General features: G+C 51.9%; 1 protein-coding gene across 1 annotated transcript in view; it reads left to right on the plus strand.

The window, feature by feature from the left end:
* The first annotated feature begins 261 nt into the window (after positions 1–261).
* Positions 262–13,311, plus strand: part of MAPK8IP2 (mitogen-activated protein kinase 8 interacting protein 2) — a 48,591-nt gene continuing 35,541 nt past the window's right edge. Inside the window, exons 1-3 of the mRNA XM_084811412.1 lie at positions 262–389; positions 780–885; positions 5,739–5,975. Coding sequence (XP_084667538.1) covers positions 262–389; positions 780–885; positions 5,739–5,975 — 471 coding nt within the window. The remainder of the gene's footprint in view (positions 390–779; positions 886–5,738; positions 5,976–13,311) is intronic.

Consider the following 13,311-nt stretch of genomic DNA (forward strand, 5'->3'; position numbering starts at 1 on the left):
GGAAGAAATGAGATGATGCTCAAGAAGCCCTTTGCCCACAGGGACATTGCTGCAGGCAGCCCCACAGGATCCTGCTGGGCAGGGATGGCGGGCACAGAGTGGGCCGTGTGGTGCACCATCGCTCTTGTGCAAAGGAGGGTCTCCAGGGACCCGGGGAGAGGGGGAGGGCAAAGGGGACTAGAGTCCCCCTCCTAATATTGGGCTGATCCACTCACTGGGATGATCAGGCAAGCCAGACTGCTGCTGCACCCCAGCGGATGGATGAAGAAGAGGCCCTTGTTCAAGGGCCCAGCAGGGCCTGTGCCCTCTAGCTTGCTGTGCCTTGGCAGCAGCGCTTCGCCGTGGAGGGAGGAGGCAGCTGAGCTGGGAGCTGATGTATGGGGAGAATGGTGGGCGGCCGGGTGGGCAGAGGGAGACAGTTGAGGTGGAGAGCAGAGAGGTCGAGCCCTGAACCATACGCTCCTTGTTCTTCTGCCATTCTATAAGACCCATGAAATGTGTCTTTTCAGTACTGCTGGGATTCCTTGTGCATTCTGTCTTTAATGGAATAAAAGTGACCCCCACCCCACACTGGTGGCCTCTGAGCTGGTAGTTTATTCTGCTGTGGCCAGCATATAAAAATAGCTTTGGTCCCTGTCTCTCCTCCTCAAATATTCTGCTCGTAGACTCAGCTGGGGGTGCAAGTAGGTTCAGGGAGCCTGGCACTTGTGTGCATGGTCTCTGTCGCACATGCACCCCCCCCCCGCCCCAATTGCTCCTTTCTGTTCTTTTTGCTCCAGGCCCCCTCAGGACATCAGCCTGGAGGAGTTCGATGATGAGGATTTGTCTGAAATCACAGATGACTGTGGCATCGGCCTTAACTATGACTCAGACCACTATGAGAAGGTGAGAGGGGCTGAAGGGGGCCAAGAGGGGGCTGTAGAGGTTGGGTGCCAGACCCGTGGCTGGTACCCTCTTCACTGTGGAAGCCCGGGGGAAATCGGCTGAGCTCCCAGCTCTGTGGGAATCCCACACAGTCTACTGTTCTGCTTTGGAATGGGAGTTAATCTCTTCTGTAGTTTTATGTTACGTTCACGGAACTTTTTGGTGCCCTCTGTCCCGGCGGCTTCACGACAATGCATGTTGATCTGTAGTGATAATATGTCTCCTGGCATTAAAAACTTGGTGAGAGCTGTTGGTTGGTTGAAGATAAGTTTTGCACTTGCTCTGCAAAACAGCTGCTCTCACTAGAGCTTGTTCACCCTCACAGCAGCCCTAAGGGCCAAACCACACCTTGGCAGCCAAGATTTACAGGGGGGAAAGATGTGCGCGCTGTTAAACCGTGTGCTTAACCTCATGTGCAGTTTGGACCCAGGAGGGTCACTATAATCCCCAGTCTGCCAACGGAAAATCTCTCTCTGAGAGCAAGAGGGCAATCTGCCAGTGGCCACCAGATGCATCCGCTGCTGGGTTGCGGCCTGTTTAATCGGCTCTGCTCCAATGTCTTTAAGAGCAGCCTGATAAGCAGCAGTTTAGCCAGTGAAGCTTTTCCTGGAAGGGAGAAATGGGGAAATGCAAAGTTTCCCTTGCTTAATTTCTGGGTGCTCAGGCTGCTGTTAAAGGTGCAGGAAGGCAGAGCAGAGATCACCCCCTGGTGCCTTGGTCGAGGCAGGAGTGTGGGTTAATGCCGCCAGTCTCCTGGCTAGAAGTCCGGAGTGAGGCAGTCTGCAAGCCCTCCTGTGGAACAGCAAAGCTAAGGTAACACGGGGGTGGTGGAACCTTCCCTCCATCACACTGGCCCCAGGTGGGCTCCGTGCTGGACTGCGAAGCCACCTTCAGCTGACCTGGCCAGCGAGGGTCACCTGAGCAGCGCTGCTGAGTCAGCACCTGCTTCCTGCTGAGTCGGGGATGAGCTTTTGGCCAGCCCTCTCCCTTGCTCCTCCCCAGAGCATCCCTTCAGGGTAGTCAGCACTTTTTGGCTCAGAACATGTTGGAGCAAGAGAAGGAGAGAGCAGGGGTGAGCAGGAATTAATGCCGCTGCTTGGCCTGAAAGGGGCCAGATCCACCACTGAGAGGCAGCCAGGAGCGTGGATAGCTAGGACTGGACCAAATGACAGGGCCCTCATTTAGCTAAGCCGGCAATTTCATTTATTATATTTCTATACCACCCCATAGCCGAAGCTGTCTGGGCAGTTCACAAAAATTAAGTGAGCAACGAGTGAGAGGCCCGCAATTCATACTTCGAATTCTAGAATCATGGAGCTAGAGAGGTCCTGGAGGCCATCTAGTCCAATGCCCTGCTTGATGCAGGAAATCCTGAGCTATTGTATCCCCAACCTCTCCTTGAAGACATTAGTGAAGGAATCCCCGCCGCCCCCCCCCAACGCACACACACCAGTTGTTGGTTCCATTTTCGATTTGGCGTTTCTGTTGAGATGTTTCTCCTAGTGTTCAGGTGAAATCTACATGCCTGTACCTTACGCCTGTGAGAAAGATTCCTGCCCTCTGGGCAGCCGAAAAACAGCGTTTCCTTGCAGGACTTGTCTTCCATGCCCCCTGTTTCAAGGTTGGTGGGTTGCACCATGTAGAATCAAACAGGCTCTGCTCTGGCCCCCCTCCCCTGAATTTGTCATCCTCCTTAAAGTGCAGTAGCCAGAACTGAACACCATAATCTACATGAGGTCTGTCTACTGCAGAATGAAGGGGAACTGTTACTTCTCAAGAGGGCCAGCCCTGCCATTAGGCAGATAGAGTTGGATATCTCCAGCAGCTGATTTGGGGTGTTCTGCTTAGCACTGGCTGTTATATATCTTGAACTTGCGGGAGTGCGGGAGGTGCCATTTGGTGCTCCGCCTCAGGCAGCAAGATGTCTTGAGCTGGCTCTGGAACTTAGAAATGCTGGTTCTATAAATGCAGGTAAAATCGCATTAGCCTTTTCTGCAGCTGCATCACATTGCTGACTTGTGTTCCGCTTCTGAACGTGAATACTCCTTCTCCATAAATACAGTCTAATATTAGACAGAAGGAAATAGATACATTTATCATGAGCTAAGTGAGCAAGGCTAGAAGTCTCATTACTATAATAGTAAACAAGCCTCATGGGGCAGTCTTTATTTAATGGGCTCTGCAACTAAGCCCTACTGCAAAGACTTTGGGAAATATTAACTTCATTAGGTGCAGTTCCCTATCACTGGAGAGAGCATGGGGTGTTGTTGTTGGTGCGTTTCTTTAACGCTTAGATGTCTTAATGCATACATTTCCCCCTACTGTCTCACACCTTTTTTTCTTCCCACAATATTAAAATGTTCAAAATTCAGCGAATGTGGTGGCAGAGTTGTGAGACTAGTTCTCACCTGAGACCAAGAAGTCTGGTAACGTGAGCCAAGCAAACATGTTGCTCAGCATGTCTGATTCAAAAGGAGGCAGGACCTCAGTAGACATGAGCAGCAGCTGACATGTGCGGTGAGAGTGCTAAGAGGGATGAGGAGACCTCCAGGGCTGCAGTGTCGAGTCGATTGATCAAGCTGATTAGTCAGCTAAGGATCTGTCCCTTCACATCTCTCCATAAAGAACTTACAATTTTTATTGGTGGCAGCAGCCAGGTTAGAGGTGACGGGACACTGGAAAACCATGCAGGGCCGTATGGTAGACGGTTGGGTAGCAAAGGTTTGGAAGGTGGCCCTTGTGGAACAATTAACACATCAAAACAGGTTAGTCAGAGGTTTAAGAAAGCAGGATTTATTTTATTTATTTCATTCTCATGCCTCCTGTAGAGAGATGCCCTAACCTGTAAACCCAAAGTTTACAGACATAGGCTGAATCCACAGGTTAATGAAGCTCCCTTAATCATCTTGGTGTGTATTCATTGTGTAAACTGCCCAGAGAGCTTTGGCTATGGGGTGGAATAGAAATGTAATAAATAATAATCTATTATTGGACCATTTATTATCCCAATTATTATTGTTTGTTTGTTTATTTATTTATTTATTGCATTTATACCCCGCCTTTTTCCCTCTCGCAAGGAACTCAAGGCGGCTTACATTATCCTCCTCCTCACCGTTGTATCCTCACAACAACAACCCTGTGAGGTGGGTTGGGCTGAGAGTCTGTGACTGGCCCAAAGTCACCCAGTGAGCTTCCGTGGCCGAGTGGGGACTAGAACCCGGATCTCCCAGCTCCCAGTCCAACACTCTCGCCACTACACCACACTGGCTCTCTTGGAATAATTCATTACTGGGGGCTGGACTCTGCGGTCTCACAGGCCCCTTCCAGCCCTACTGTTCGATGATGATGATGATGATGATGATAATTTCATGTTGATGTTGATATTTTGTTCCTTATTGTTGTAAGTGTAAAATGAAAACTTAATAGAGGCATTGTCCCCACCTAATTAATAGGCCATTCCTGCAAGCTGGCTTGGGGTTGAGACGCACCGCTTGCAGCTTTTCTGCAGTTCCCTCGGCTGGCCCTCGGCCCCCTCTCCGAGGACTGTGGCCCCTGCCTGCACCTGAGGAGGGGGTCCCCAGCGCAGAGCCCCAGGGTGGCGTGACCCCGGTAGGTGCCTGCCGGGCAGTGGGTCTGGCGCTTCCTGGCCAAAGGGCAGCCCTGCCTTCCCTCGTAAGAGCGGTGTGGATTCCCATGACAAGAACTTCTCTTGCCTCCCCGCTCCCTGCTGCTAAGCGGCTGATGGCAACACACCTTTGCAGTTCTCTTCAGGAGTTCTTGGAGCATCCTGATGCTTGGAGCCACCTGCCTGGCCACCGTTGGAAGCAGGATCCTGGGTTAGGTGGGCTTAGCTTGGCTTGTTCCTGCGGGGCCTCACAGCTGTGTGGGGAGGATGTTCTGGGGTCCGAGCTACAGCTGTGTGGTGCTGGCTGTTTGCTGCTGCAGGAGCAGCTGCTGCTGCAAAGCGGAAGCGAGAGCCTGGATTCTGCAGCGGGTGGCATCCCAGCTCCATCCCATAGCAACTGCACGCCTGTTGCTAAGAATAAGAAAGCGTGTTTGCTTCTCATCCGAACCCATTTGGTTTTATGCGTATGCAAAGTGAATCCACATCAGTTAATTAACTACTTATGTGGTTAATCGATGAAGGTTTTGTGAATGAAGTGACAGCCCTAGATGCATTTGACACCTTCTTCCCAAGAGCACATGTCAGGTTTCCGCCTTCTGGCCACGTCCCGCCCTGCTGGGTTTCTGGGGCAGGATGGCATGGAGCAACGCATGGAGCGAGGGAACAAGTCAGGGAGTTCTCTTCTCTACAGGCATCGAGAAACAGGCTGGGCAGGCACATGGAAGTCTTGGATGCCCTGCCCAAAGACATGAGTTGGCTGAGGCAATGTACTTGGTCCCCCCCACCGGGAGGGCTTTCCCACAGCTGGTCGGGGGGGGGGCAGAGGCAGAAAGTGCCGAAGCGTCCAAAGGGCATGCAGATGGGGGGGCAGCAAGGGGAGCTATTCAGGAGATGAGGGAGCTGCAAGTTCTCGTCAAGTGCAGAGAATTCCCTTGAACTGCTGCACCCCTAGCTGGTTGGGGCACAGACAGGTGCCATCCACCGAGAGTGGCCAATGGTGGCTGCGGTTGGTGGTCTCCTATGTCCCCTCAAGGCAGCAAAGAGGGCGGGTGGAAGCAGGCATGGCCTTGTTTCCAAGCCTGTCTTTGCTCTGGGAAGCTTCCCCAGTGCTGGAGCTGCAGGCTGCCCGCCCGCCCACTTGCGCAGGCTGGTCCCATCAGCAGGGCCCTTGCATTTTGTTCTCTTCCAGGACTGCCTGGTGCTGGAGAGATGCGAGCAGCCCCATCCTGCCTGCACCTTCCAGGACGATTTCCAGGAGTTCGAGATGATTGATGACAATGAAGAGGAGGAGGAGGAAGAGGAAGACGGGAATGGGTTGGTGGAAGCCCCGCCCTCCCCCTCGGTATCTCCAATACCCTCACCCACCCCTGAGGAGACCCAGAAACATCGTCCCACCACTCTCAACCTGACTGTGACGGGTACACAGGTGAGGGGGAGGCTTAAAGCTGTTCTTCAGCACTCCGAGTGAGGCACCACCTCAGTGGCAAGTCTGTGGCTTGTATATTTGGGGCTGCCAGTCCCAGGGTGGGGAATGACCCCACCCTGGCTGCTGTATCTCCCAGACCTGTGGAATCAGCCCAGCAGGACAGGGTACTTGCCTGGAGGAGGGGTGGTGGCTGCTGCTGTATGTTTACCTGTTCCAGCATTTGGGTTTTCCACATGGCTTCCTTGCAGCTCTCCAGGACACACGTGGCTGTGAAGTGGCCAATGCAGGATGGGGGAGATGAGCCATGCTGGGCTCAGGCAAGCAAGCCTCGGGAATCTCCCGCTCCTTTTTAGCCTGTGGCCCTGAAGGGCCTTTGGCCACGAGTTTCCCTGCAGAGACGCCAGTCATGGGGCAGAGGGAGCCAGACGCAAATGAAGCAAGATGTGGAAGTGCCAAGAATGGAGCTAGTCGGACCTCACAAGCCGTTGGTTGAGGCCAGGCCATTCTGAAAGGTGCCAGTGCAGTAGGATGCTGTTGGCCTCGGCAGGGGGGGCGGGGCACTCCTTCACGTCAGGTGTTTAAGCAGAGACTGCACCACTCTGCCAGGGGTGCTGCAGCTGTACCCTGCATTGCAGAGCCTGCCTTGAGCTGGGGTGGAATGGATGACCTCCAAGGTACCTTCCAGCTGTGTGGTCCTAGATGTGCCTGCCTGGATCCCTTGCAATGTCACGGAGGATGCTGGAGGGCAACTCTCCAGTCAGGTGCCCCATCACCACTTCCTGCCTTATTTCTGTCCCCTTCCAGCTTCGCTGCCTGTCCCTCCATGATCGCCCCCCCCCCCGGTGGTTCTGCTTCCTGCTCATGCGTCCCACATCTTCATGGGTGGGAGAGGCCATGTTCCTGGGAGGAGAACTTGGCGGCCGCTCTCTGGCCAACCGAGCAAACATCCACCGATATGTGACAAAGCTTTTTGGGGCTGCTTCACACATTACATGGCAGGAGATGTGGTTGCTACTGCAGATATATACAACAGGGCAGGAACCTGAGCGGATCCTCCTCTGTGGTTCAAGTGTCTGTACAATACAGCAGTTTGTGGCATTCACTTTACAGAGAGGTGTCTGACGTTGGCCACGTGTCCATAACGTGTCCTGGATTAAGCAGCCCTCCCTCCAGTTATGTCTGTACCAGAGGACAGAAAACCCCATTTTCATTGTGGGTCATTCCAGTTAAGACATTGTTATGCACGAGAATTAGTATCGTATATCAGGGATGCACAGAAGGTCGATCTGGATCTACTGGTAGACCTCCAAGTGAGTTACACTAGATCATCAAGGATTCTTGTCTCCCTATTGTTATCAATAGCAGCAACAAAATGACTCCCTCCCTGCCCTAAATTAGGCTGCTGAAATGCAGAAAGCGCTATGGAGCGGGAGGTAACCAGAAGTGGATTTCTGTATGGAAGGGAAGTGAGCCCCGTTCAGTGCTGGTACTCAGAACAAGTTCCTGGGCTCAGAATTCCTTAATTCCAGGCACAGGTCTTTTGCGGCAGCCTCCAGCCAGCGGATCTCATGGTCCTAGTCAAAAACCAAGAGGATGCCCCAGGCCTGAAGTCAGCTCACCCCCCTCTGAGATGGCTGCTCCCACATTCCGTGCTGTGTTAAGCATATTCGCGCATTCCAGGCACACACGTGGGGGGTGAGGCACCCGCAGCACGTCACCCATGAGAGCGCTTGGTGCCCCCTGGCCTGTTCCCTTGTGTGCTGTTTGCCCCAGCCATGATCTTGAGGCTGCCTGGGCTGTCGTGAAATATTCAGGCTGTTTCCCCGCAATCTCATGGCATTTCATGTGCCAGGCACTTAATCCCCTTTGGGATTAATGTTTCCCAACCTTCCCCTCCACTCCACTTAATTTGCTGTGTCATTAACCCTCTGTTGGGGCTGGGGTGTCAGGTTGATTGACAGGGCTTGGCCTGGGTTGGGGCTTGGCCTGGGTTGGGGCTCCCTCCTGAAGCGAACGCTCCCCTCCCCAGGCCCCGAACCAGATGGAGGACAGATGGGAAAGTCACTGCTGGAGATATGCCAATAATGCATGTCTGGGCTGCTCCTCTCTCTGATCAACCGGAGTTTCGAAAGTAGCAGGAGAGCTGAAATGAAGCGAAACAAAGCAGGCACAGAGGTCAACACCAGCCTCCCCCAGCCTCATGTCCTGCTGTGCCACAACTCCCATCATAGCTGGCTGGGGCATGCTGGGAGTTGTGGTCCAACACGTCTGTTGCCCAACACATCTGGATGGCGCCAGATTGGGGGAAGCTGGTTTACACAGTATTGGAAGGAGGGCTCTAGCTTGCAGATGTGGTTGGGGGCTGCCTTTCGATGCCACGGAGAGCTCTTCCACGCTGAGTATGAAAGCCTCAGTTGGAGGGGCGGCAAGAAGGATAGGGCAGAGGTCAGTGGAAAGGGAAAGTCTGATGACAGCTTGGAAGCGGCTGCTGGTGCACCTCAAAAGTAGCCTCCTTCCCTCTCAGGCCAGGCATTCTGGACCAGCCCCAGGGAAGGGGACATAGAATCGTAGAACAGCAGGGCTGGAAGGGGCCTACAAGGCCATCGAGTCCAACCCCCTGCTCAATGCAGGAATCCAGGTCAGAGCATCCCTGACAGATGGCTGTCCAGCCTCGTCTTGAAAAAAACGAGTGGTGATGCTGAGGCTGCCCTTCTGGCTGCCGTGGCTAGGAGATACCAGTAGACCCCTCCCTATTGCTGGGGTCCGTATTCATATTCTCTCTTGGCTTTCATAAAGCCTTTCCATGGTAGTGGCCATTACAGCATCCTGTGGTGATGAGTTCCATAGGCTGATTGTGTGTGAAGGAGTTCTTTCTTTTTCATGGATTCAACCTCCTGCCCAGAAGTTGCATGAATGATCCTGAAGAACTGCTGTAGTGGCTTTGACACTGGGAGAACTGGCGAGGAGTCAGCCATTTGAACTGACACAGTGTCCTATATGCTGTTTGAATACATCGAGACTGGTGTAGCTTGACACTGTGAGTAGGTTTTAGCAGGCTTTAGCTAACAAAGATAGGCCCCTTGTATAATGAGCAGTTTCAAATAGGCCTCTCACACACCTTAATTGGTTCCAAGGAGGGGTGTTGGTGGGTCTTAAAAGATCCGGGGCACAGGCCCATAACACAAATTTGTGCATACACACACACACGAGTCTAAGCGCACATCTAATATGTGTGTGTGTGTGTGTGTGTGGTGCGTGCGTGCAGTGTGCTTGCGTGTGTGTATAGATTACATACATAAGAAGTGCACTGACCCCCCCACCCCACTTCAACTCAGACCCCAATTCAGCATTTTGGAAAACATCCCACTTCTGCTCTGGCCCATTTGTAGTCGGACCACTTCAGCTGAGCACCAAACCTGAGTCAAGGTTTGGGAAAATGAGTCTTTATGCTTCCAGTTGACTACCATGGAGAATTAGAAAAAAAAACTGTAACTTTTTTCTCTTGGTCACAACTGGATGATAATTTCAGGCATAGTAGCCACCTAGAAGGGGATTGCACCTGCCCAATGTCAGAAAAATAGGTGCAGGGTTTATATTTTCTTTTTAAGGGAACTGCTAATAACTTTTTTTATTCCTTGGAAGAATTGGATAAAAATTTCAGGATTCATTGCCCCATCAGAGGAGATCGTGTCTGCCAAATTTCAGAATGCTAGCCACAAGGGGTTTTGTGCAAGGGTGGCCTTGACATTTTGAGGTCTCCCAAAGAGGACATACTTACCTCCCTATGTTCCCTGTGGACCATTGTTCTGAAAATTACAGACAGCCTACAGTTGTTCCTAAGTAAGAAACCAGCAAAGTCTCAGAAGGATAGGTCCCGCAGTTCATGTGGAAGGGGAGTTCTCCAGTTTGGGGGAGGGAGTGATTTGCTTATTTATTTCATTTCATTTCATTTCATTTCTATACCGCCCAATAGCCGAAGCTCTCCGGGCGGTTCACAAAAACTAAATCCAAACAACACACAATAAAACAATTTAAAATATACAGAACATTAAAACCACAATATAACAATACAACCACAATAAAACTTAGCAGCTTCCCCAATAGTTATTGGGTAAATTTGTAAGAAAATGCACAGGTCATTAGAGGTGTCCCCCAGGCAAGAAACCTGCAAAGTTTCTGAAGGATATACATGCATTCTAATTTAGAATTACTAGAATTTATTTACATTTCACCAATGCAGGGGAACATGGGTGGGAAGGTTCTATTGCACTCATGTCCTGCCTGTGGGTTTCCAATGGGCATCTGGTTGGCCACTGTGTGAACAGAATGCTGGACTAGATAGACCTTGGTCTGATGTAGCATGGCATTTCTTATGTTCTTAAATAGAGAGTGCCTCTGAGCATGTGCAGAATGTTTTTCTTTCACCACTGAGCACTTACATTCTTCCCCTACCAATTCTATTCTCCTCCATGCAGCCATCCCTCCTCATCCTGCCATCCTCCAGCAACTCTTCATAAAAACAGATGTCTTGTTTTGTGCAACTCCTTTCTACCTTCTCCTTCTTATGCACAAGCTCTCATTGTATCTCCCCCCCCGCCATAACTTCATTTGTGCCATGACTTCACTAGGATTCAGCCAATGAGGCTGTTTTCAAAACTAGGGCTAAGTTATGGAGAAACTCTGAGCATGTACAAAGTGCCTTTCCCTCATCACTGAGTTCATGCAAAAAAAACAAACCACAAATGACAAAACATGCATAGGACTGAGCTGAAAGGTAGTTAATTGGTTAGGCAGAATTGGGTAGGCATTGTATTCAGCCCGCAGTACCATGCTCACAACTCAGGACCTATTTCTGAGTAAACATGCCGAACATCAAGGTGCAAACCTCCCTGCAAAAGTAACTTGTGCTGGAATCCTATGCACACTTTCCTGAGGGTAAGCCTCATTAAACATAATGGGACTTCTCAATAGGCATACATAGGATTGCATAAATTAGCAATATTTATCTCCCCTCCACTTAAAAAGCAAACCAAAAACTCCTATTTTTATTAAAGGAGGTCGGGGAGGTGCCACCATAACTGTGGTCACAGGCAGGGGGAGGTATGGTGTTGGGGGATTAACAGGCCAGCTGAGGAGAAGAGGGGCTAGATACCTTACAGCTGTCCCCTCTTCTGGTTCTTCCCCCAACCTGATGGTTCCTGGCAGCCTTACCAGTCTGCCCTCGGGTCTGGTGGTGCTGCTGCTGAATGCCAGGTCGGCCCAAAATAAAATCTCCCTCATCCATGATTTGACTGTGGATGAGGGGGCTGACCTGGCATGTATTACTGAGACCTGGGTGGGGGAACTGGGAGGGGTCACTCTCTCCCAGCTGTGCCCTCCTGGGTACTCGGTGCAGCACCAACACTGACTCGAGGGTCGGGGAGGGGGGGTTGCCGTGGTCTATAGGAATTCAGTCTCCCTCTCCAGGCTTCCTGCTCATTCGAGTGCAGATCTTGAGTGTCTGTACCTTGTGTTGGGTACCCGGGACAGATTAGGGATTCTGTTGGTGTACCGCCCACCCCGCTGCCCATCAGACTCCCTGCCTGAGCTGACAGAGGTGGTCTTGGACTCGGTGTTGAGGACCCCCAGGATGATGGTCCTGGGGGATCTCAACTTCCATGCCGAGGCCGCTGTATCCGGGGCGGCTCAGGACTTCATGGCCGCCATGACAACCATGGCGCTGTCCCAACATGTCATCGGCCCAACGCATATAAAAGGACACACGCTTGATCTGGTTTTCTCGACTGGGCAGGAGGATGGTGATCTGAAAGTGGAGGAATTAACATCTGTCCCTTTGTCATGGTCAGATCACTTCCTGCTGAGGTTTAGACTCCTGGCGGCCTTTCCCCTCTGCAAGGGTGGGGGACCTATTAAAATGGACCACCTCCGGAGATTAATGGATTCCGATGGATTCCAGAGGGCTCTGGGGGATTTTCCTGCTGGTATGGCTGGTGCTCCTGTCGAAGCCCAGGTCGCTCTGCGGAATGCAGAGACGACTTGGGCGGTTGACACGATCGCGCCCAAGCGCCCTCTCCCTCTGAGCAGAGCCCGGCCAGCTCCTTGGTATACACCTGAGCTGAGGGCAATGAAGCAAGAGGGGAGACGGCTAGAACGCAGGTGGAGGAAAACTTGTGCTGAGTCTGACCGAACACAGGTAAGAGCCCACTATCGAGCCTACTCTGTGGCAGTGAGGGTGGCAAAGAGGCAGTTCTTTCCCACCAGCATTGCATCTTCTCAGTGTCGTCCAGCGGAGCTTTTCCGAGTGGTTCGCGGCCTGTTACATTCTGGGCCAGGGAGAGAGACGGTGGAACCCTCGGTAGCACGCTGTGACGAGTTTGCACGGCACTTTGAGGATAAAGTCGCTCAGATTCGTCATGAATTGGACACCACCATTAATGCAGTTCCATTGGTAGAGGTGTTCAGAGCACCGTCTGGTCCAGTTTTATTGGATGAGTTTCAGTTACTGAGGCCTGAGGATGCGGACAAGGTGCTTGGCCAAGTCCGATCGACCACTTGTGTGCTTGACCCTTGCCCTTCATGGCTTATTAAATCAAACAAGGAGGGGTTGTCCGGCTGGGTCCAGGAGGTTGTAAATTCCTCCTTGAGAGAGGGAGTGGTGCCTGCCGCTTTAAAAGAGGCAGTAATTAGACCACTCCTGAAAAAGCCTAACCTGGACCCAGAGGATGCTAACAATTATAGGCCAGTGGCCAACATCCCCTTCCTGGGCAAGGTGCTTGAGCGGGTGGTTGTAGGACAGCTCCAGGCACTCTTGAATGAAACGGATTATCTAGATCCATTTCAATCGGGCTTCAGGCCTGGTTTTGGAACGGAAACTGCCTCGGTCGCCCTGAGGGATGACCTCTGCCGGGAGAGGGACAGGGGGAGTGCGACCCTGTTGATTCTCCTGGACCTCTCAGCGGCTTTTGATACCATCGACCATGGTATCCTTCTGGATAGGTTGTCTGGGTTAGGAGTTGGAGGCACTGCACTACAGTGGTTCTGCTCCTACTTGGATGGCCGATTCCAGAAGGTGGTGCTAGGGGATTATTGCTCTGTGCCATGGCAATTGTGCCATGGAGTTCCACAGGGCTCTATTTTATCCCCCATGCTGTTTAACATCTACATGAAACCTCTGGGGGAGGTTATCCGGAGGTGTGGGCTGAGGTGCCATCAATATGCGGATGACACCCAGCTCTACCTCTCTTTCTCATCAAAACCAGGTGAGGCAGTGGCTGTTCTGAATCAGCGCCTGGGCACGGTAATGGACTGGATGAGGGCCAATAAACTGAAACTCAAT

Source organism: Heloderma suspectum, chromosome 7, assembly GCF_057233095.1.
Source record: "Heloderma suspectum isolate Gila_16-S chromosome 7, 16-S_ref, whole genome shotgun sequence".
Taxonomy (NCBI): Eukaryota; Metazoa; Chordata; class Lepidosauria; order Squamata; family Helodermatidae; genus Heloderma; species Heloderma suspectum.